The sequence below is a fragment of the Sorex araneus genome, chromosome 11 (genome assembly GCF_027595985.1).
Source record: "Sorex araneus isolate mSorAra2 chromosome 11, mSorAra2.pri, whole genome shotgun sequence".
In the NCBI taxonomy this organism is placed as follows: domain Eukaryota; kingdom Metazoa; phylum Chordata; class Mammalia; order Eulipotyphla; family Soricidae; genus Sorex; species Sorex araneus.
This window is the reverse complement of record NC_073312.1, coordinates 33,634,692-33,658,468: the sequence shown is the minus strand read 5'-3', so window position 1 is coordinate 33,658,468 and position 23,777 is coordinate 33,634,692. Positions and strand designations below refer to the sequence as shown.

Sequence of the window (23,777 nt, the reverse complement as noted above, 5' to 3'; positions counted from 1 at the left end):
CACTTCCCAGGCATTGATGGACATTCATTTTCTCCCATGAAAGCTCCAATATTAATGGTGGCACTTGCTAGAATTGGTTAGGACTAAATGTTCCTTAATTCACATAGAAGCGACACTCTGACTGGACTATGATTAGTTCCAGCTTCTAGCTATCATTTCTAGGTCACCAGGCGGCTAACAACCCTAAATGAGGGACCATTATCTTTTGACAAGATGAAGCTTTTTTTTTGTTGTTGGGGGGCGTTGGGGGGGGTAGGAAATGGGAGAAGAGACACAGACTATCCAGAAAGCCCAACTCACTCGTCTCTCTCCGGGAATGATCGAATTCCTAACAGAGCTTCACTGCCACTTACTCAAAGGAATGGCACTAATGCTGAAGGCAACAGAGAAAAGTACTTTCCAGAAGGAGAGTGGGAAATACCATAAGCATACAGGGAGGTTTGTACAGAGTACCTGGAGGAAAGGCAAGCTTCTGATTTAGCGAACACTGAGTCTCCAATTATTTTACCTATTGAATTGTCTTTGACTATTAAGATTCGGGCAGAACACTGAAGGAAGGTGAACTGTTAACAACAGAAAACAACTCAATAATAATGCCTGAACAGTCCCCACTACATATAACATTGACCATGGGTCCAAAATCATTGCCAGCATCGCACCATTTCTTGCTTTCTTCCATGTCGCTCATCCTGGTGTTGATATCATCAGGGTCACATATATTAGCATGTCATGCTTTCGTATGTACTGGAACACATGATAACCGTCCACATTGGCTGCTGCTTTCACTCACTACCTGACCATCCCAGCTTCATACTCCTCTTGACAACCTTCTCAATGGTAGTATAGTTCTGAGGTTAGAAGTTCTGAAGGGAAGAACCCAGATGGCCTGGGTTCAAAATCCATCCCTAACAAATCTGTTAGTTTCATGGCTATGGGCAAGTTATTCAACCTCTTTGTCACACATTTTGTTGAAATGAAAAATGGGATGAATAATGTACTAATTTTAAGGATTAAGGAAGATTAATGAGTTAACACCTAAAACAGTACTGTGCATAGACTAAGGATTTTTTATAAGTGTTAGACTTAATTACTTATATGTTAATTATATGTATTTATATGCTTATAAGTATATATACTTATATATTACTTATAATATTTAATTAGTATATATCCTTCATTATTGAATATTTGTTTTATTAACTCAATTGCCAGGAATTGGCAGTGCAGGTACTGAAGGAACATATGACCAAGAGGTATATTCACGGTATTTCTTCTACTAAGACCTACAACTAGAAATTGCTTCCCTCCCACTAGCCCACCACTAAAACAGAGAGTTCTGTGTCAAAGATGAAACATTTTTATTTGAGCTCAACCCTGAGGCTGTATAGAGTCTCATAATATTTATCCATATAAAATAGCAAAACATTGCTTGCAGGCATAAATAAAAATTAATCATACTAACTGCTTTTATAATGCACAATCTTTTGTGTTGATTAGGAACTCACGATGCAAAACATTTTAAGTTCAATTTCAACAATTTTCAAAAGTTGAATTCTAAAACTAAGGACACATAAAAAGAAGTTGATTTTTAAATGGAACCAGCCACCTTGGAAAATATTCTGAAAAACATGTTTAAAACTTTAATACCTCAAAAGACAATAAGATAAAATGTTGCACATTGGTTTAACTTTACAACCCGGCCTCTGGGAATAGCCTTGGTGAAGGTAGGAACTGCTGTTGGAATGGAGTCTCAGACACAAAGAAAATCACTTTGCATTTTAGTCCATGAACAAAGAAAGTCTTCCTTCATTTCAAGGTGACTTTTGAAAAGAGGTCTGCTTTCATTTTGCATTTGGCCTCACAATCTTCATTGACAAATAATTCTGAAAAACAAATAGAAACTGGTGTCAAATATGTGTATATTTAAGAGGCTAAGGATATAGTACATAGGCTGGGAAGATACTACAGAGTAAGGTGCAGGCCTTGTGTGTAGTGCTGGGTGCTGGGGGTTCAATCCCTGGCTCTGCACAGTCCCTTGAGTATTGCTGTGTGTGTCCTTGGAGGGGCCCCAGAACCATCAGGTGACCTGGGTAATCTCTGGCACCACAGTGTCCAAGAAACATCACATCCTTGGGCCCTCACATTGAACCACTGGTCAGGTTGGTTGAGAATCACCAGGAAGGGCCCCAGGCCCTCTGAATACTACTTGGGAGAACTTTCCCTACTCCTGAATATACCTATTTCAGTTAGGGTTTCTCAACCTTGCACTACTAACACTTGGGACCATATGCTTTGTTTGGGGTTTAGACTTGTTCTATATTTGCAGAATGGTACTAGTAGCTTTGTCCTCTATACCCTAGATGTTGGGAGAACCCTCGGTTCTGACAACCAAATGTATGTAGGCATTGAAAAATGTCCTATGATTGGAAAAACCTTCCACAGTTGAGAGCCAATCAATGGATTCTAAATAAACACTGTAAAAGAATTTTTGGCCAAGACAAAGGAAATTACCTACAATTAGAAAATAGTTACTCATGGTACATGTTAGTGTACTCATGGTCAAAAAACTTGGTATTATCTATACTGGGGAGAATGAAGACCAAATTTCTGCTATTCTAATTGTATGATTATGTTATTATATAAAAAAAATCTATTTTATTATATGTGAATTGAAGTAAGAATCTTTGAATCTTTCCTCCATTTGGCAACCAAGCTTAAAAACTTCATCTTTAATGAAGTCCTCTGTTCCTATGGTTATTGGTCATAATTAAGAGATTATCTCAACCTCCTGCATTTTATAGCAATGTATAGATTACTCTGTTTCCTTGTCTCTGGAATTTGGACTATTCATTGACATAAATTATGCCTTGGTCTTCTCCACGTCCCAATTACTATCCTATAGTAGATACTCAATCTAGTCCTTAACTTAAAGAATGAAGGTACTAATTGTAGGTACTCTGGATAACCTCCAATTTAACCTCTCCTTTATTACTGGGTTTTTAATGGGAAGTTTAAGGGAAGTGGTTACGTGATGAAGATCTTGAAGAATGAGGAGGATTTTGAGATAAAACCTAGGCAAGGCATGTCATTGACAAAGGCTTTTTGGCAAATAGGGCAAAACCTGATTTGGGAGAGGTGAGCAAAGCTGTAGTGTGGGCATAGACCTATAATAATACCAGAATTAGGAATAACAAGAAATTTGAATGTAAGGTGGTTCAGAATAACAAAGTTTGAAGGCAGAAAGCAGTTAGAAGTATTGGCCTTGTCTAGATGGGTATTGACAAGGGTCTGGAGGATTTCCCCTAGACTTCCAATAACTGAAATTGTTTTCAGATCATAAAGTTTGGTTTTAAGATTGTAATTCCTACTGGGGACATTGGTGGTCAGAAATGTACATGGGTGGAGGGTTGGTGTTGGAATATTGTATGACTGAAATTCAATCACAAACAACTTTGTCACTGTGTCTCGTGATTCAATTAAAAAAGAAAAAGATTGCAATTCTAATCATATGGTACATTGTTTCCCAAAAGTTGAAAGTTCAGATGTCACCTTTACTGTTGGCCATCTTCTTTTTTTTTTTTAATTAAATTTTTTGTATTTTAATGAATCATCATGAGATACAGTTGCAGACTTACAAAGTTTCATTACATTTCAATCAATGTTCAAGTACCCATCCCTCCACTAGTGCCCATTTTCCACCACCAATGTTCCCAGTGTCCCTCCCACCACCCCCACCTTTTCCCACCCCCTGCCTCTGTGTCTGACACATTCCTTCTTACTCTTTCCTTTCCAGTGTCATGGTTTGCAACATAGGCACTAAGCAGCCCTCATGTTTGCTCTATATTGGCCATCTTCTGAGTCACAAAAAAGGCAAGTACCAAGTGAGATACACAACCACTGACACACATACACACACATGCGTACACAAACACACACACACAGAGCCAAGGACTCATACCGGTAAGGAGTACAGGAGCACGGCCACAAAGAGCAATATGATGAACAAGATCAGGAGACCAATAATGACCCATTTAAAGCGGCGCCACACAATGAACTTCATGGTCTTGCATGGATTGGTGAACCAGAGGAAGGAGGTTTCCGGGCGGCTGCATTGGAAAGAAATTGTACATTACCCACTCAACTTGGATGGTAGATACTTGACCTCAGAGCATCACACATTTTCATGAATTATCAAGAACATTTATACAATTTAAGAAAAAAAAATACTGGAACTGGTACAATAGTATAGCTTGTAGGGAACTTGCTTTGCATATAGCCCACCTGGGTTTAATCCCTGGCATTCCATATCGTCAGGAATGATTCCTAAACATAGTTCGGAGTGATTCTTAAACATAGTTCGGAGTGATCCCTGAGTGCAGAACCAGGAGTAAATCCTAGCACTGCTGGGTTTACCCAAAAACAAAAACAAAACCAAAAAAAAAAAGGGAAAAAAAAGACACAGTTGGCTGAAAAAATTTATTCACCTTTTTATGGCTTCTTAAGAGGCTGAATACATACTGGACTTCAGTTTCATGGGAAATAAGAATGGTCACCATGAAGTCAGATTGCCCAGTCCTTTATCCCTACCTCCCACTATTAAGCACAAAATTGAGACAACAGCTAATCCATTCCATTAAGTCAACTGGAGGGGGGTTTTTCAGGCTGCAGGTGTTTGGGGGATCAGACAACACTGAGAACAAAGAAAGCCTCTCACTTTGGTGGGTCCAGTTTGGGGTTCATGTTGGGTTCATCTCGTCCCTTCCCGGCTGGCCTCTCATCGGCCTCCTTCTCATTGAGGACTTCCAACGTCATCTCCACTTTCCCCTTCAGTAAAGCAGAACAGGTTAAACACATGACATCACGTTTCACAAATATTTTCACTGCAGCCCAAGGAGTATTCCCTTAGCGATGATTTTTATTCTTGTAAAACAATCCTTAGATTGCTTGAAATTTTCCTCAAGAGATTTCATCACATTTCCTCTTCCATGTGTTTCTGAATGACTCTTTGTGGGAAATTGAGAGGACAAATTGCTTTCCCTCCTCCCTGTGCCCTGCTTTTCATTCTCTGTATCTCATTCTAAATTTCTCACATTCATCTCCTCGCCTTCTCACACACCTTCCTTTGTAACTTTACTTGGCCCCAGATTAACCCAAGTACTGCTAATAATTCTAACATTGATTAACTGTCAGCACCAAAACAGATGGCCTGTCTCACGGAACAACATGGAATAGTACTGATAATCAGAGGAAACTTGATGTATGGAACTGAATGAATGAGTGACTGCATTCTATCTCCTTGTTAACAGGTTTCTGAGGGATACATTGGTCACTAAGTCTTCTATGGTGATAATCTCATCATTTTCCTGGAAACCCTAAAAGGTAGATTTTACTATTTATCCTTGTGTACACATGATGAAGTTGAGGCTAAAAGATGTCTAGACAACTATTCTACTTTATTTACAGATTTCATTAAGTTCATGGCATGGTCTAGGACCCAAGGAAGCTCTGCATATCACCCACAATTTGAGGACACCCAACCTCAACACTCATTCAAGTGAAGGGGCAGAGATGACCTCCTCGTTGATGAATCAGACAAGACCAGGTTTTGGACTGTGGCAAAATGTCCCGTATCTCCAAGACTGTTATTTGAATCTATTAAATGGAAGTGAATGTCTGCTTTGTGGAGGGGTCAGAAGAACCAAATGAAATTATTACAAATGAATCTACAGGAGCAGAAAGCAGATACAAGGTTTCTGGGCCAGGGGTAGAGGAACTGACAAGCAAAAGAAAACATTTTGGGTAAGGAGAAAGTATTCCAGATTTTGATTCTGATTATGGCCCTATGAGTATATACGTGTGCCAAAATATCAAATTGAGTGCTTTATTTATTGATTTGGGGCTATACTGCTATTGCCAGCAGTGAATAGAGAACCAGGTGAGTGCTTTAAATGGCTCCAACTTATTTTCTCTAAGGGATATGTCTAAGTTGTTTTTTTAAAAATGAGAGTATGACTCTAGAGCACATAGCATGTTGCCTTACTTCAAATCAAGGACCTAAAGTGTTAGTTAATGTTAACAATGCATAACAAATTTGGTTGTCTTGTTACATGCAGCATAGTCTACACTTTTCTCTGTCAACAATTAAGTTATCACTTTCTCATTAAAGATGAATGTCAGCACTTCTAGCTTCTACCTTCTTTTAACTAAAAAACAAAAACAAAAGGGAAAATTCGAAGTTTCCATTTCTGTTCTATAGAATAAAATAGAAAATGATTTTGATTCCCTTTTCTAAAAGCTCAGCTTAATTTTTCTAAAGGCTCAGTCTTCTTGATGAAACAGAGTCCAAAAAGGCTCTCTAGTTCCCAGTTTGGGGATTATTTCAATCTCTCCACTTTCCATCCGGCCCCAAATCTATGCTCACAGAGTGCACAATTTTTCAGGGATTTCTAGGTGCACGTCATTCTTGGTAACTTAAAGTCCCACCAATGTAACACTTCCTTGTCTACATGAATCTATAGATAAAAAGCATCAGTGACCCCCAAGCAGAAATCTCATACCGCCATCACACGGGTGCCATCTTTATCTGCATAGCATGGCCACCATCCTTTCATAGATTTCTGTTCAAAGAGGGAGGCGGTTTTAACTTTAAGGGGGTTCATGGCCTTGAGGTCTGGAATCATATCCAAATTGCATTTCTCTGATGATTTTGCTGGAATGATGGTGTGATGTAAATCAAGCTCCAGGAAACCTGGCCAAAAAACATAAAACCCAAATAAACTTCAGGTGGATCATCCGGGCGGCACAAAAGAACAGAATGTTCTTGTTAGAACAAAGGTAGACAGTGATTCTGAACAGGTGATAGGTGAATTAGAGAAAAGGACCCAGGGAGATATTTAAAATGATTTCCATATAGGCTAGAAAGTGATGGAAAGAATATTTGTCTAAGGCTCTGCATCTCACTAAGGTTTACATGTTCATGTCTCTAAGACAGGAGCATACACAGAACTCATCTAGGAGCTCAAAATAAATGTCTGGAGAAAAAGGTTCCATTGGACTTGGATTTAAAATGGGTTCCCACTTGTTCTGGGCAGTCCCTGTCATGGTCATTTGGTTTAGGTTCAAGACAAATGGGAATAGAAACATGGGAAGCTCCATAGAACAGTTTTTTTTTTTTCTTTTTGGGTCACACCTGGCAATGCACAGGGGTTACTCTTGGCTCTTTACTCAGGAATTACCCCCTGGTGGTGCTCAGGGGACCATATGGGATGCTGGGATTTGAACCCGGGTCAGCCGCATGCAAGGCAAACGCCCTACCCGCTGTGCTATCGCTCCAGCCCCAGGATCTCTAGTTCTTTAACTGAGTTTCTTTTGGGTTTGTGAATGCCTGGAGCCCTGCTGTGAGTGAATGGCAGACTGGGAGGTAACTCAGTGGTAAGGCAGTTGCCTTGCATGTGAGACCCTGGGTGGGTTCACATTATAGGGAGAAAAGTGTGTGATATAAGGTCAAGTTTAGCAATCCCACAACAAGGGTTGGAATCCAATAGTGGCAGAACACTGGTGGAAGGATGGCTGTTGGAACACTATGACTGGACTGAAACCCCACCATGAACAGCTTTGTGACTCCGTATCTCACGGTGATTCGATTAAACAAATAAATGAAAGGCAGGTTGTGGCAAATTCTTTTTGACCTGCTTTTTTCTTTGTCTCTCCTTCTGGCAATTGCTCTAGGCCTTTGCCATTCGGTCATTCTGAAATATAATTGTCTCTTATCTGTCGTCAGACTATTTCATTCAAAGTCCAAGGGAAAGACTCCTGGAAACAACTCTGAAATGTACTGCCCATCTGCTTTATAATTGAATGGAGCTTAAATGCTCATTCGTTTATTTAATTTTAAGAGTCATCATCAGGTCAGAGCCATATCAATTAATGTTGTGAATTGTAAAAGAATGAATAAGGCACGATAGCACAGAGGGTAGAGCATTTTCCTTGCACGCAGTCAACCGGGGTTCAATTCCTCCATCCCTCTCGGAGAGCCCGGCAAGCTACCGAGAGTATCCCACCTGCACGGCAAAGCCTGGCAAGCTCCCCGTGGCATATTTGATATGCCCAAAATAGTAATAAGTCTCACAATGGAGACATTACTGGTGCCCGCTCGAGCAAATCGATGAGCAACGGGACGACAGTGCGACAGTGCTATTGGTCACTGTGCAATTTTCTCTTTCAGGTAAGATGCTTTGGAAACAGGATGGAAGCAGTGAGAGGGCGTAGGGGCTGCTGAAACTGTTGGCTAAGAGTAAATGAAGAACTGGAAAATAGCAGAGGGCTCAGATATTAAGAAACTAAACTTGTATGATAGAGTACATATTGTAAAACTCTGTGTGTGTGAGTGTGTGTGTGTGAGTGTGAGAGTGTGTGTGTGTGTGTGTGTGTGTGTGTGATATTAACAAATGCTAGAGTCACAGAGGAGGATGGAATTGGTAGAAAGAACAATGACTGGAGAAACTCGGAGACCTGAGTAGCTTTTGAAAGTCCTGTGGAAGCCAATTCTGAGGTACTGAGGAGAGAGAGTGGATGGTGTGGAAATGGAGGCAGGATGAAAACAGGACTGCATTCTTCATAGGTTGGTAGGAACTGGGGCAAAATCTTCATGTGGCTTCTGAGAGTGGAGAGGCCTCCACACAAAAAAAGGTGACCTTTACTGTGATCTCTTCTCAGAGGACCTGAGAGAGCAGACAGGCATGCCACAGTGCCCAGAGGACATCCAGACAAGGCAATGAGTGTATTCCTGCTTCCCTGTTATCTACAAGTATAAAAGACTCAAGTATAAATTGGAGCGATAGCGTGATAGCACAGCAGGTAGAGCATTTGCCTTGCATGCGGCCAACTTGGGTTCGATTCCTCCGTCACTCTCGGAGAGCCCGGCAAGCTACCGAGAATATCTCGCTCGCACGGTAGAGCCTGGCAAGCTACCCATGGTGTATTCAATATGCCAAAAACAGTAACAACAAATCTCATAATGGAGACGTTACTGGTGCTCACTCGAGCAAATCAATGAGAATGGGATTGACAATGATACAGTGATACATTTATTCCATGTTTCCATTGCTTTCACTCATTGCAAGTGCAATTTCTTAAAGTATCCAAATGGAAGCCTTACCCAAGTAGTCATCCAGAGAAAACTTGTCATTGTCCCAGATCTGAATGATCAGTCTGGGTGGGACACGGAATTCAGTTTGGTCAATACTCCAGAAATGTTCCTAAAAGGACAGAGATGCAGATGAACCAAATAATAGTGATTTGTTTCCCCTTGGGCCCATTGAAAAACCCATTCTCAATTCATGGGGCCTCTCTTTTGCTCCCCACCTCCCCTCCCGGAGATTCTACCCCTCTACCTCATGTGGTCTACAGAGGGCAATGGGGCTCTCTAGGAAATCTCAAGGCCACCAGCTGGGTGACAAAAACGGATGTCCCAGGTAGTTTGCAAAGAGCTTTCCGGCCATGTTCTTATCAGTGCTGCAGATTTCTGCTGCAGCTCCTGGGGTTCAGGGAGTAATTACTTCCCCCTCCTGCAGACCACTCCAATGGCTCAGATTAGCCCTCCAAAGACAAATTGCTCCAGGCTCACCCACAACATCACCTGCTGGGTGTCACTTCTGCTCAACAAACTTGCTTCCCCCTCAAATAGCTGTTTGAGCACATGGATTCTGTGAAGGCATGAGGAGCCTGCAGCCCAGATTTCACCTTCATCTGTGCAAATTTAAAACAACCTGCTATTTTTAACTCTTGAAAACTATTACTGAGTTTTACATGCTGGTGGCCAGCTAAGCCCCCCTGCTCTCTCTAATAGAGTTTCCCACATGCCTACCTGACTTGAAATCCCCAGTATGTTTGACATCTGGAAGTCTGTAATGATTTAACATCTGGTTGAGCCTCCTTTTGTCTACAAAATGCCATTTGAAGGTACTTATCTTGTCTGGCACAGAAAAAAGCATTTAGAACTGCCTTGGCACACAAAGGATAAGCAGGGGGGTAGTACCTAGCTAAATGTGTCACCTGGTAGGTACATTTTGATCAGGGGAGAATGGATGACAAGGCCGAGCAAGAAAAAGTTCATAGAATGTGTATGTGTATGTGTGTGTGTGTGTCTTGGGGAGGGTAGGAATGTGGAAATCTCATTAAATTAAAATATCTGCTATTGCCTGCCTAGGTTTCAGGTCCTCTTTTAAGGATGAACATTTCCAGACTTTTGCTTGTGGACTCCTATCCTTCAGTCCCTTGTGGACTCCCTTCCTTCAGTCCATGAAGTTTGGGAGGACCTGACTCCAATCTATCTGGAGAATCTGGTCAGTCAGAGCACTGCATCCCAGGCAATACTGGTTGGTTCAGAGATGGGCATGCGACCTCAAATAGCAGACACAAGGGCCCAGAACTCTAGTTGGGGACATTGATTGCATCTCTGCTCAGGGTGCTGAGAGGCAGGCTGTGAACAGGGGTTGCTGATGGTTTTCCTACTTCTGCCAGAGTGTGAGGCCACAGAAAAAGACAGGACAGAGGGGTGTGGATAGGTGAGAGCGTTTTCTAAATCAGCAGTTCAGCTGTTGATCCAGGCATTATTTGCACCAGCAACCCTAAACTTTTAAAGTCATGTGAGGCAATAAGTCCTTTTTTGGGGTATAAACCATTTTGAGTTGAGTTCTGTAACAGAGTCTTATTAAATTCGTTTAGGAGGGGCCTGTATTTTTATGGAAGAGCTTCTGGAGGATGTAAGTCAGATAGTGGGCTCTAACAAGGAAGGTAAAAGGAAAATTTCGCCTTCTTTATTACTTTCTGTTGGACTTAATAATGAGTCGAAGAGTTCTGCTTGTCATGGGAAGAAATATTTCCCTATGATGTCAATATGTTTCTGGGTTGTCATAGATATTGCTTGAAGTGCCCCGTGTCTACCCTTTCCCTGGTCCCATAGCAACATATTAGGGAGAAACAACATTGTCTTCTATGCGCTTCCTAATTACACAGATCACTCTCGTAGTTGTGTGACCCTGAGCAAGTGTCTACACGTCTGTGGGTCTCAGATTCTCCAGCTGTACCAAGAAGGAGATGGAGGCCTGTATCCCACCCCCATTCCAAGGTGCAAAGGCACCCCAGTATTCTCCGTCTGCTTCTGGAAGACCCACAGCATCTATTTCCCATTGGCATGTTTTCGAGCTCACTTTTTTGGCAACGATACAAAGTTGTTCTGCTGGGAGGTAGTCAAATGGGAAAACAAATCTCCAGTTAAAATTCCCTTCACCATCCAAGGACCTGTAATGGACATCTGTTTTCTGTTTGTTTTCTTCATTACCAGGAATCCAGCTGAAAAGCAGAGGCAAACAGACTTTAGCTTCATGTGATTGACAAGTAATCTACCCGCAAAATTGTGCAGTGATTAAGGGAGTGAAGGGCAGGAGAATTAATGCACTTTTCTTGGGCAGGTTCCAGTTATCTAAGGAGCTGAGGGTGATTTATGAAGGGGAGGCACTCTGCTGCATCCAACACAGTTGTAGCCAAATAAAATATAATTCCTCTAAAACCAAAGCAGGAAACCCTTTAGACTTTGGTTAACAGGGATAGGGTGAAATTTTCTGGAAAATATCAACAACTTATCTTCTATTTTAGGGATGTTAAAACTTGCTGGCCATGACTTTAGATTTCATAAGTCTAACTAACTCATGAGTGTCTGTCATCACTGCTGATAGGCTCAGTGAATATACATTAGTTCAACATTTTAGCATTTCCTTTTCCATATTTTACTTAAGCAAACAAAACAGGCATGACTCAAGTAATGAGTCTAACTAGGGAGATGTAAACTGCCATTCCTTACGCATATCCATGAAAATTCATTTCCATAAGCAATGTAACATCTTAACGTTCCACATCTGAAGAGTTTACTTGGGCTTGTACTTTGCTTATAACAGACATGTATAATGAATGAATGAACCCGTGAAGAAGTTGTTATATCTGCTGGCTATCAGGAAGACTCCTGGTTTAGAACAAAGGGGAACATTGGGTTTTTGGTTTGTTTTGGTTTGGGGGCCACATTCACTGGTGTTCAGGGCTTATTCCTGATTCTGTTCTCAGGGATCACTCCTGGCTGGACTCAGGGGACCATATGGGGTGCTGGGGATTGGACTCAGATTTGCCATGTGAAAGGCAAGTGTCTTACCTGCTGTAATATCTCCTTGCCCCCACCTCCATTTTTTACCACTGGATATTAGATTGGCAGTCAACAAGGAAACTTCGAAAAATATTGATGCCTATATCCCACAGATGTTCTTTTGTTTTTTTTCTTCAAATTTTGAGTCACATCCTGTGATGCTCAGGGTATACTCCTGGCTTAGTATTCGGAGGTTACTCCCAGCAGTGCCCCAGGGACCATATGGTGGCAGGGAGTCAACCCGGGCTTCCTACATGCAAAGCAAGTTCTCCAGCCCATTGAGCTTTTTCTGGCCCCCAGATAGAGTCTCTTGGAGGAGCCAGGCCTGACTGTGAATTTGTTATTGCTTTCTGAGCTTCCTCTTCTATCTGCAAAATGAGGTCAATGATCTGTGTCCCCTTCACATGATCAATATGGTGAAAAGGGCCAGCTTGGGAAGGGGCAACTCTTGAACTCAGGTTTCCAAATCATCTGCTTTGGATTAGTACTTAGCACACCTTATTTTTATTCTCCCCAATAACTGTATCACTATTTCATTTTTCTCAGATGAGGAAAAGAAAGATTGGAGAGGATCTGTAAGCTATAGATCATATAGCCAGTACCAGTAGAATCATATAGCCAGTACTAGGCAAAATTAAATAGGTATTGCTCCTAGATTGGACTGGAGTGATAGCACAGCAGGTAGGGCGTTTGCCTTGCATGCAACTGACCTGGGTTTGATTCTTTCATCCCTCTCAGAGAGCCTGGCAAACTACCGAGAGTATCTCGCCTGCACGGCAGAGCCTGGCAAGCTACCTGTGGCGTATTCGATAGGCCAAAAACAGTAACAACAAGCCTCACAATGGAGACGTTACTGGTGCCCACTCAAGTAAATCGATGAACAATGGGACGACAGTGCTTACAGTGCTAAAATTGCTCCTAGACCAGCTTGACTACCAAAGTTCAGGCCTGTTACTCTGCCTTTACTGACCACAGAAAATAGAAAGTCACAGGCTAAAATCAAGTCCTATTATTCATAGTGACATAAATATCAATCAGCTACATCATTTTACTATGTATCTGCCAATTAACTGATGAGGCAAATGAACTAGCTGAGAGGTTCCTTTTGACTAGTAATGTTTAAGCTTTTGAACTAACGCACTGAACAGATAAATCTCACACTCTGGTTAGTACCTGAGGAACTTCCTTGCTTCCTGACAGCACCCCAGAGATGTCTGTATTACCTTTTCCCAAAACACACAACCCCTGTGTATTTGCCCTCAGTGTGGGGGAAGAATTTTTTTCACATTTAATTTGATTTGTCAGTCTTTTCAAAATTTTTTTTTTGTTTTTGCTTTTTGGTTCATATCTACTGAGTCTCAGGGAATACGCCTGACTCTGCACTCAGAAATTACTCCTGGAAGTGTTCAGGGGACCATTCGGGGTGCCAGGGATTAAGTCCGGGTTGGCTCCATGCAAGGCAAACCCCTACCCACTGCACTATCAATCCAGCCCCAATCTTTTCACATTTTAATTTTAAAATAAGTGAAGCAAATACTCAACGTATATCTGTGTACTTGTAGGTCTGACTTTGTGTGTAATGCCTGTATGTAGTGCTGGGTGGGTTAGTTATGAATAGAGGCACTATTCATATTTTCACATATATTTATCTTAATTCCAAATATTACATGGTACTTTTGAATGCCCTTTGTTCTTTGATTAGAAGAGTTTTCTCTCAGTCCAGTATTACTTGAATTTATTTTCCTGATTTGAAAAAAAAAGCACAATGCTTATGATAGTCAAATAAATTTGCATATATATAATTAGCTGGGATTAGTTTTCCTTGGGGAATGATAATAAGATCCTGAAATGAGAAAGAATAATGAAGAACTTGATGAAACATTCCCTGTTTACGCTGAACCTAAATGATAGTGATTATGTCTTTAACAAAGTTTTGATTGAAGGCCACTTGGGATCCTAAGTGAAACTTTGTTCTCACTTTATGAATATATTAAATTCCAACAAGTCTGTCTTTTACATTTCAAGGAAGCAAAGATGGTCTCTGTGGCAAGGTGATTTTAGTTGCTAACACTCACACAACGCTATGGTTAAGTTTTGGTGTCAGTGTGACTGGCCACAAGATACAGATTGAACACCGGGTCTGGCATGTATGATGTTAATGTGTTAATGAATGAGACTGCAATTTGAATTGGTGGATTCAGTAAAGCAAACTGCATCCCTAGCCTGGGTAAATGTCCTCTTTAGGTTCTGAAGAGAACAAATGATACTGAGGAACTCCGCCTCATTGATTGAGCAGGGTTATCTCGGCTCCTCCCTTGCCCACCTCAAACTGAGATGGATAAATCTACTCCCCTGCTTAAAGGCCTTTGAACTTGAGACTCAAAATTATGCTATCAACTTTCCTGGATCTCTTTCTTGCAATAGGAGAACTACTATCAATGAGGAGTTTGCCCGGCTAATTGAGGAAAAGTATTTCAGTTCAGGTTGTTGGTCTCCACAGTCTGGCTTCTTAATCACTATGATGTCTATTATTTAATATTAATGATGAAAGCAAACCACAAAACTTCATCCAAGGGGGTATCCGCAATTGAATTATGCAAGTAACGGAGTAATGAATAACGATGACACTGTACCAGCTAGATGAAGGCACTCAGAAATGTTAATGAGATAAATGAATTAAAAAAAAATCTCTTCTGGATTGGAGAGAGTACAGTGGTCAAGGCACTTGCTGTGCATGCAGATGACCTGACTTTGATCCCAGATGTCCCCCTGTGTGATTCCCCCAAGCCCTATCAAGAGTGATCCCTGAGCACAGAGTCAAGAGTAAGTCTTGAGGGGCTGGAGTGATAGCACAGTGGGTAGGGCGTTTGCCTTGCATGCGGCTGACCCGGGTTCAATTCCCAGCATCCCATATGGTCCCCTGAGCACCGCCAGGAGTGATTCCTGAGTGCAGAGCCAGGAGTAACCCCTGTACATCACCGGGTGTGACCTAAAAAACAAACAAATAAAAAAGTCCTGAGCCTGCTGGTATGATCCAATAATCAAACAAACAAAATATCTTCTAACATCCTGTTTCCTTTTTTCCATGAACACTAGCTATTGGTAATAAAATATATAGAAAAAGGAAATTTGGAGGAATCTCTCTGGCCTCAGATAAATACTCTTAGTGGGAGTCGAGCCTGCTTATGAGCTCATTTTGTTTCTGGCCTCTCTGAGCTTCCTCCCCAATCTGTGAAACAAGGTTAAGGTATTAGTGTTTTTAAGGCTATTCAAGATAACTAATGAACTAAAAATTAATTGCATGACTAAAGAGTCAGAAATAATCTGCTTAATAAATGAACAAAACAAAACCCACTTTCTTCAAAAAGACCCAGTGAAACATTTATTCATCCATGTAGTCATCCTGCACCTCTGCTCATAAACCAAATCTGCACAGGCTTCTTTTTCCATTCTGTTCTCTCTCCGTTTGCTTCCTGGGACTTCCTAAACAGAGAGCACTAGAGAGACAAAATAGCTTCACATTAACCATGAACCCTAATGGCCAATCCTTCCTACATCTGTCCAGAGACTCATGCACACTAATCTTACCCTTTGCCAGAGACTTGCCAGAGACTCATGCTTGCCAGAGACTCATGCTTGGCAGAGATTCATGCCAGAGACTCATGCACACTAATCTTACCCTTTGACGTAGATGTCACTCATTTCCTCTCCTGTGATACTTTTTTCATCCAAGACAACGTCCTTGGTGTTCCAGATGATCACACGCAGGTAGTACCTGCAAGAATCACATTTCATTTTCATCCAGTTCTGTACCAAGAACCCAGTCCAAAAGAGGAGGGTCTCCAGATTACTTACTTCTTGGCTTTACGGGGTGTGATGTTGAAAGGAGGGCCTGGTGGCCCCAGACTCTTGGGGAAAACATCCACCCACATCTGAAGTTTTCCCTAAAGCATTTAAAAATGAAAGAGAAATGAAATGTTTAGTGGTGTTAGTGACTATAGGCATATTTTCACTTTCCTTAGGTGAATTGTTTTAAAGCCTATTAATAGTTCACGGGAGGACAATAAATAGGGAAGTGAGAACCAATAGGTATCATGAGATTATTTGTTATTATTTGGGGGGGGGGAATGGGAGCTTGGGACATACCCAATGGTGCTCAGGGATTACTCCTGACTCTGTGCTCAGAGTGGTTCCTGAGTGGTGCTCAGGAGACCATATGCAATGCCAAGGATCAAACTCAGGACTCTTTCATTAGAGCACTTGCTTAGCCTTTGAGCTCTCTTTCTCTGGCCATCATGTGAGTCTTGCCAAGTAAATAAAATGAAGGGCTTCCCATCACTAATATGACATCCATCACACGCCCACACTCTGGAAACTTAAAGTTGAGCGCTCTACCTTCAGAGCAGTCTCATGAGATCTCGCAGCCTATCCCTCTTTGTCTCTTGACATCAGTTCCAGTTTTGTGAAACCCAAGAGTTTCTATACTTGGCACGAGACTAAAACATCAAAATGATATAAAACTCACATAATTTTGTAAAAGAGAAACTTACAAGGTCGTGCTTTCAAAAGGACTACTCAGGGTCCAGAGCAGCACAGTGCAGCGTGAAAGGCTCTTGTCCTGTACGTGCTGACCTGGGTTCGATCCCCGGCACCACATAGGGTGCCCTTAGCACCCTCAGGAATGATCCCTGAGCACAGAGCCAGGAGTAACTTCTGAGCACTACCAGCTATGGCACAAAAATAATACAAATAAGAAACATAAAATGACTACTCAAACCATGACCTGTTCCTGTGCCCAAAGGTGGGAGGCAGCTTGTCCTTGCTCACCGTGCCCATGTCTGAGGGGAGGCATTGGAGAGAGCTGGAAAGGGGAGTTCCTGGGCCCATATGTGAGCCATCACTTTGTCAAGACCCTGCTCATGTGTTTGAGAGTGTCTGTCTAGACCCGATCTATCTGACTGCAGTGGTCTTCCACACAGACCATTTACATTTCCCAAACCGATTACGGATGTTCTCTATGCAGACTGATCTTCAAGAGAGTTGCCAAGGAAACCACTAGATTGGCTTCTTAATGCATCGTGATCAAAAATGAATTAAACTAAAGCGCTCGAAAGGGACATATTTTTATTTTGATTCTGACTCTTTTCCAGCTAATCTTGGGCTCAAAGTTCTCTAATAGATCAAACATACCGCAGGACATACTGCATCCAGGTGTCTCCTAAGACTAGTCACAGTTTGATGCCTTAGGTAGAGAGGGGGTGGGGTGTTGGTGGATTCCTGGGGAGAAATCTTCCCTTCCTTTGCAATTTCTTGGGATTCTATTCAATTGAGAGGTGGGAGGGGAAAAAAAGGAGGAGGAGGAACAGGCTTTTTGGGGGAGGGTGAATAGTGAGGGAAGGAAGAAATGAAAAATAAAAGCAAGGAGTGACAGTCTAGTAAGCCCAGGCCACTTGTGGCCACATTTTAGAGAATGTCTGATGTACAGTTCTGTTTTCAGTGTCAATTATACCTGCATAATCTTGAGCAACAGCATGACTTCCTAGCCATCTGCATTCTCCTGGTGCTAATAAAACTCACATTCCTGAATTTTAGCATGAGAGGGAGACACACACACACACACACACAGAGAGAGAGAGAGAGAGAGAGAGAGAGAGAGAGAGAGAGAGAGAGAGAGAGAGAGAGAGAGAGAGAGAGAGAGAGAGAGAGAGAGAGAGAACAGAGGTCAGACAGAGACAGTACAGAGGTTAAAACATTTGCCTTGCATGCTGCCAACTCTGGTTAGATCCTAGCACTACGTAAAGTTCCCCGAGCACCACCTAGAGTGATTCTTCAGCACAGAGCAAGGAGTAAACTCTGAGCACCACCTGGTATGGCCCTAAAATCAAATATATCAGTAAATAAAACTCACAGTCCTGGTCCCACCCCAGATATACTGCAAGCACAGCCTAGAAGTATGCATTGGAACAGGCTTCCATGTGGATTATTCTATCACTTGTCAAGTCTCAATTCCCTGGAAACCACTTCCAGTTTTCTGAGTACTGGCCTTTGTCTCTTCACATGTCCCCCAGGATGAGCTTGTTTTCCTTCTTTCTTTCTTTCTTTCTTTCTTTCTTTCTTTCTTTCTTTCTTTCTCTTCTTTCTTTCTTTCTTTCTTTCTTTCTTTCTTTCTTTCTTTCTTTCTTTCTTTCTTTCTTCCTTCCTTCCTTCCTTCCTTCCTTCCTTCCTTCCTTCCTTCCTTCCTTCCTTCTTTCCTTTCTTTCTTTCTTTCTCTCTTTCTCTCTCTCTTTCTTTCTCTCTTTCTTTCTTTCTTTCTTTCTTTCTTTCTTTCCTTTCTTTCTTTCTTTCTTTCTTTCTTTCTTTCTTTCTTTCTTTCTTTCTTTCTTTCTCTCTCTCTCTCTTTCTTTCTTCTTTCTTTCTTCTTTCTTTCTTTCTTTCTTTCTTTCTTTCTTTCTTTCTTTCTTTCTTTCTTTCATGAATCACCATGAGGTACTGTTACATACTTACAAAATTTCATGTTTGCATTTCAGTCATACAATGATTGGTTACCCATCCCTCCACCAGTGCACATTCTCCACCACCAATGATCTCAGTATCCCTTCCAGCCCCCAACCTCCTTCACCTCCTCCATCTCACACCAGGATGTGTGAGAATGGCCCATGGTTACTTTTTTATTTGAGGTTCAGACTTTGTTTTCCTTGCAGTTCAGTGGATCCCCACCCCACCTCTGTGGCAGGGCATTTTCTTTGTTTTCCCTCTCCTTTTGGGTATTGTGGTTTGCAATAGAGGTATTGAGTGGCCATCCTGTTCGGTCTATAGTCTATTTTCGGCAGCTCCCAACCCGAGCAGGTCCTCCTAGCATTCTTTACTTGCTGTTCCCTTCTCTGTTTAAGCTGCCTTTTCCTCCAGCATGTGAGGCCAGCTTTCAAGCCACCGGGCAAACCTCTTGGTCCTTATGTCTACTATTCTTGGCAGGACGAGCTTTCTTGGGCTCTGTGACCTTGCTTTTTCCTTGACTCATTGATCTCATCCAACCTGGGTGAAAGGCAATTTCCAAATCCCTGCCTCCCAGGTACAGTTGAGTGATCTGCTGGGGAACCAGTGGTCCTTTCCACAAGTACGCCAAAAGAATTACATTATAACTCAGCACTGTCTGCAGTGTTTGACAGACAAGGAATAACAAGAAGAGAGCAGACGAAAGAGATTCAGAGTGAGAAATAAACGACATAGGGAGATAGCCTGGTTCAAGCTTATACTGACTCTTAGTCATTCTGTGTCTGGCTTTAGTGACAATAAAGTTCCCTTGGGAATGAAACTAATTTGAATATGATTTCTATTCCTTAAATATCTAGAAGTTTCCCAAAGAGACAAATTCATGTCAGTTACGCTACTGGAGTTGGGGTATGGATGATGGGTTGTCAAAGGCAGAGAGGTCATTTGCCTCTGTTTTCAGTTGACCCCTTTGTGGTGCTGACACATACCTGACTGCAATTTGGCTGGAAATCGTTGTGCCGGGGGTCAGACAGTGGAGCCACTAGGCCCATGCTCGGCACATGTGGCAGAACTAGGGATCTGGACGAGGGACTATACTGTGTAAGGCAGGTGTTTTAGCCACAGTGCTGTTCCTCCAGGTTTTGGTGGAGCCCCTTTACCTGAGAGATGTTGGGCTGGAAGGTACTGTGCAGAGTCCGTGTTTCCACGTGTTCAGGAACCAGCCCCTGAGTCCTGAGGATGTGAAGGGCAAGACGCTCATCAGGGGCTCCCAGGTGCTGGTGCAGAATTTTGTTGGCTTCTGGAATAAAAAAATGACATGAAAATAAGAATGGGCATTGGAAATTGAGGAGGGGGCTTAGCTGTCATCTTAGACTTTGTAAAAATGGTCAGGATGCAAACTTTTATTTGGGAAGGCATTAATAGAAAGTTTCTGACCAGGGGCTTTTCTTTCATCAGGCTCACTCCAAAAGAAAAAGAACCATAACACACCAGGATGTGTGAGAATGGCCCATGGTTACTTTTGTATTTGAGGTTCAGACACAAAAACAGAGGACAGACTCTGTTTTCCAGGCTCCTTGCAGTTCAGTGGATCATGCACCCACTACGGCTAGAACACAATGCAGGTGTAAGCGGCATCTGTAACTTCTAGAGCTAGAGCTGGGACATGGAGATGTTCTTTATGCAGAAACAACAGCAAGTATAGATGCCTGAACTGAGGCATGGCAAGGCAAGAAGGCAGAAAAAAAGCCTGAGTCCTTGCATCATTATTTACGCCTGTGTGTCTTTGCTCCAATTTCTCTGCATCCCATGTGTCCTTCAAGGACAATTCACTGCCACTCCCCCTGAGCACCCACACAAAATACTGTGTCCCAGGGGCTAGAGATAGTACAGCAGGTGGGGTGCCTGCATGGCAAGTGGGAGTGATCCCTGAACACAGAGCCAGGAGTTAAGTCTCGAGCACCACTGAGTCTGGCCCCAAAATAAGAACTGTACTGCACTGTACTGTCATCCCTTGTTCACTGATATGTTCAAGTGGGCACCAGTAACTTCTCCATTGTGAGACTTGCTGTTACTGTTTTTGGCGTATCAAATACGCCACGGGTAGCTTGCCAGGCTCTGCCGTGCAGGCGAGATACTCTCGGTAGCCTGCCGGGCTCTCCGAGAGAGGCAAAGGAATCAAACCAGGTTGGTAGTATGCAAGGCAAATGCCCTACCCGTTGTACTAAAACTCCAGAATTCCACTGGATCTCTTTTATTTATTTATTTATTTGTTTTTGATTAGTGAATCATTGTGAGGTACCTTACAAACTTAAGAACTTTTGTGTTTGCATTTCAGTCATACAGTGATCGCTTACCCATCCCTCCACCAGTGCTCATTCTCCTCCACCAATGATCCCAGTACCCCTCCCACCACCCCCACCCTACCACTGGATCTCTTATGCTTATTAAACTGATTTTAGTCTTGCTTATAGTGCAGTTAAGCTATTTTGTGTCAGGATGTTTAAAATGATGACTTAGGAGAGACAAAGACCCCAAACTCAGAGATGGGCCAAATGTGAACTCTGCAGTCTTTGAGTAAGCCTCCCCCATCCCTGAGCCTGCTCAGAGACACCTTGGAGAACAATGGAAAAGACCAAGAAGAGGAAGTCTTACGTGACTGAGAGCTTCTGAGCTAATTATGGCTTATATGGAAATTAGCTCATTACCAGAAAGCTGTTTTCACAGCTCCCAGAGCCTGACCTAAAGATGTCAAGAAAAATGTCAGACTGACAAGAAAATGTGTCCATTTGGCACTTGGAGACAGCAAACCTCAGCAATTATAATGGGGCCTTTGTCAGATCATCATACTCACAGAGTCACCTGTGTATAGTCACCTGCTCTGCCCTCTTCCCAGCCCTCCAACGCCGTGCCCCCCCCCCCCCCAACCCCAGACAAGCACTGCACTGGGAAGTGTGGTAGTGTGGTTATGCCGGGCAGTCCTTGGCAACATAGCTTACCAAATTCATCCAAACTGTAGTCTCGGCCCCCGTATCTGATGCGACACCCATCTTCACTCAAGATGGGCGGTGGGAAGCCTTTGAATCTGGCTACATTTTGTAGCAACTGGGTGGGTCTCAGCTGATCTCGCCAGGTATTTATTCCAGAACTGTGAATGACACCCCCACAACTACAGTTACTGCAGTGAACCTGGTTTTGCTTCAGATTCACACTTCACATAAATCCTTCTAGGGGGTCCCATGTTACATGAGAAGGGCAAACCATGTGCTCCACACTAAGGCTTTTGCCAAGAAATCTATTTCAGAGACCTAAAATCCACATTCCCCCTTTCAGTTTCCTTTTCTGAAAAAAAAAAATGAGGAGCTTGAAATCACAAAGCATAATCATACTAGCACACATATAAACTGGCATTGCATGCCATGTCTCATTAGCTGCTGTGGAAAGACGTCACATAGCTCTCTGGGAAAGAGAAACACCAGGAAATGGATGGATCTGAGGACTTGCTGCTTCCGTAGGGTCGTTTCTTCTGTCATACACTGCCAGTCCTCTCTCCTAGCATTGATGAGGGGTGTTCAAGGACCAGGATGGGTGGGGCTGGCTCTGTGAATTCTGCTAACTGTAACATCCCTGCAAAGTCCTGCACTACACCAGAGGCCAATAGGAAGACACCTATGGCAATGTGAACAATGCCTCCTGGAGTTGGACAAAGTTCAGGACCTTACTCTCTGTAAAATAATCAAAATAATCCTTTTTTTTTTTTTAAAGGCACAGGCCAGAGGTAGCGAGCCAAAGCCTCCCCAGAGGCTCGCGGGGCAAAGGTGTTTACTTTCATTACCAGAGCAACTTACACACAATACTGTTCAGGTATGCCACAGTGGGACCCAAATCGGGAAAGGAAACGGTTTTCCAGATCAATCGTCGTCTCTCCCACTTTTTCATCGCGGGTGAAGGTGTCATAATCATAGACAGAAATTTTCAAGTCTTTTTCTTGAGGTAAGTAGCAGGTCAGTTCATACATTCTAAATAAAAAAATGTATAGTTAGGGTCTCCACCGTATCCTCAGCCCCCGCCTGACTTCTTACAAACCCCAAATGCTCTGTGCCTAGAATCCCCAAGCAAGGGGCTCTGGCTCCTGGTGGTGGTGGTGGTGGTGGTGGGACCAGGAGTTGGGGGAAGCTGGTGACCAGGACAACTGAATGATGGAAGGGGGTAAGGGCACTGATAAGTAGTTCATAGTAGTATAAGGATACAGCAGATGATATACATGCTCAGAAGCTAGGAGGCTGGAGAGCAAGCAAGCACAGGGGTTAAGGCATAGACCAAGCCTAATCTGATCTCCGAGATCATGTGACCCCATCTCCAGCATTGATTGTGCAGTCTTGGAGGCCTTCAAACACAACTAGGGTGGCCAGTGACTCAGAGCCTGAGCAGTCCTGCATGCATCTTTGGGACCCTTGTATTGAACTGTTGACTGAAAATCCTGGGAAGGGCTCCTGGGCTGTCTGAGACTTCTTGGGAAGGCTCCCAACTGCAAACAAATACATAAGAGAAAATTCTCTGTTTGCTCCCCAGCTTTGAAGCTTACCAAGTCTAGGCCAGTAACTTAAGCACTTTGTGCTCAATTCTTTCATCTGTAAATTGGTGATATTCTTATCTCCCTTGTTCTTATAAGATACAAGTGAAAGAGGGCTCAGTTCTTCTTCTTCTTCTTCTTTTTTTTTTTTTTTTTTTTTGCAGGCAGCTGCCTTAGATCTCTTTAATGCCAGGCACAAAAGTCAGATCAAAATGGATTAAAAACCTCAATATCAGACCTGAATCCATCAGGTACATGGAGGAAAACGTAGGCAGAACTGTAAATGACTTTGAAGCCAAAGTCATCTTCAAAGATGAAACACTACTGACCAAGCAAGTGGAAGCAAAGTTAAACAAGTGGACCTACATAAATCTAAAAGCTTCTGCAGCTCAAAAGAAATGGCGACCAATATATATGAAGATAGCCCACAGAATGGGAAAAATTGTTCGCCCAATATCCATCTAATAAGAGATTAAAATCCAAGATATATAAAACTATAGTAGAATTTTACAAGAAAAAAAT

The 23,777-nt window shown here is 42.5% G+C and overlaps 1 protein-coding gene across 1 annotated transcript in view; it reads right to left on the bottom strand.

Annotated features, from left to right (window-relative positions):
• Positions 1 to 1,361: 1,361 nt before the first annotated feature.
• MYOF (myoferlin) overlaps positions 1,362 to 23,777 on the bottom strand; it is a 159,253-nt gene continuing 136,837 nt past the window's right edge. Inside the window, exons 44-54 of the mRNA XM_004607526.2 lie at positions 22,531 to 22,701; positions 21,682 to 21,830; positions 19,843 to 19,982; positions 16,049 to 16,137; positions 15,873 to 15,968; positions 11,211 to 11,352; positions 9,158 to 9,257; positions 6,558 to 6,748; positions 4,715 to 4,824; positions 3,959 to 4,106; positions 1,362 to 1,883 (exon numbers count right to left, since the gene is read on the bottom strand). Of these exons, the coding sequence (XP_004607583.2) occupies positions 1,842 to 1,883; positions 3,959 to 4,106; positions 4,715 to 4,824; positions 6,558 to 6,748; positions 9,158 to 9,257; positions 11,211 to 11,352; positions 15,873 to 15,968; positions 16,049 to 16,137; positions 19,843 to 19,982; positions 21,682 to 21,830; positions 22,531 to 22,701 (1,378 nt within the window). The 3' untranslated portion in view covers positions 1,362 to 1,841. The remainder of the gene's footprint in view (positions 1,884 to 3,958; positions 4,107 to 4,714; positions 4,825 to 6,557; positions 6,749 to 9,157; positions 9,258 to 11,210; positions 11,353 to 15,872; positions 15,969 to 16,048; positions 16,138 to 19,842; positions 19,983 to 21,681; positions 21,831 to 22,530; positions 22,702 to 23,777) is intronic.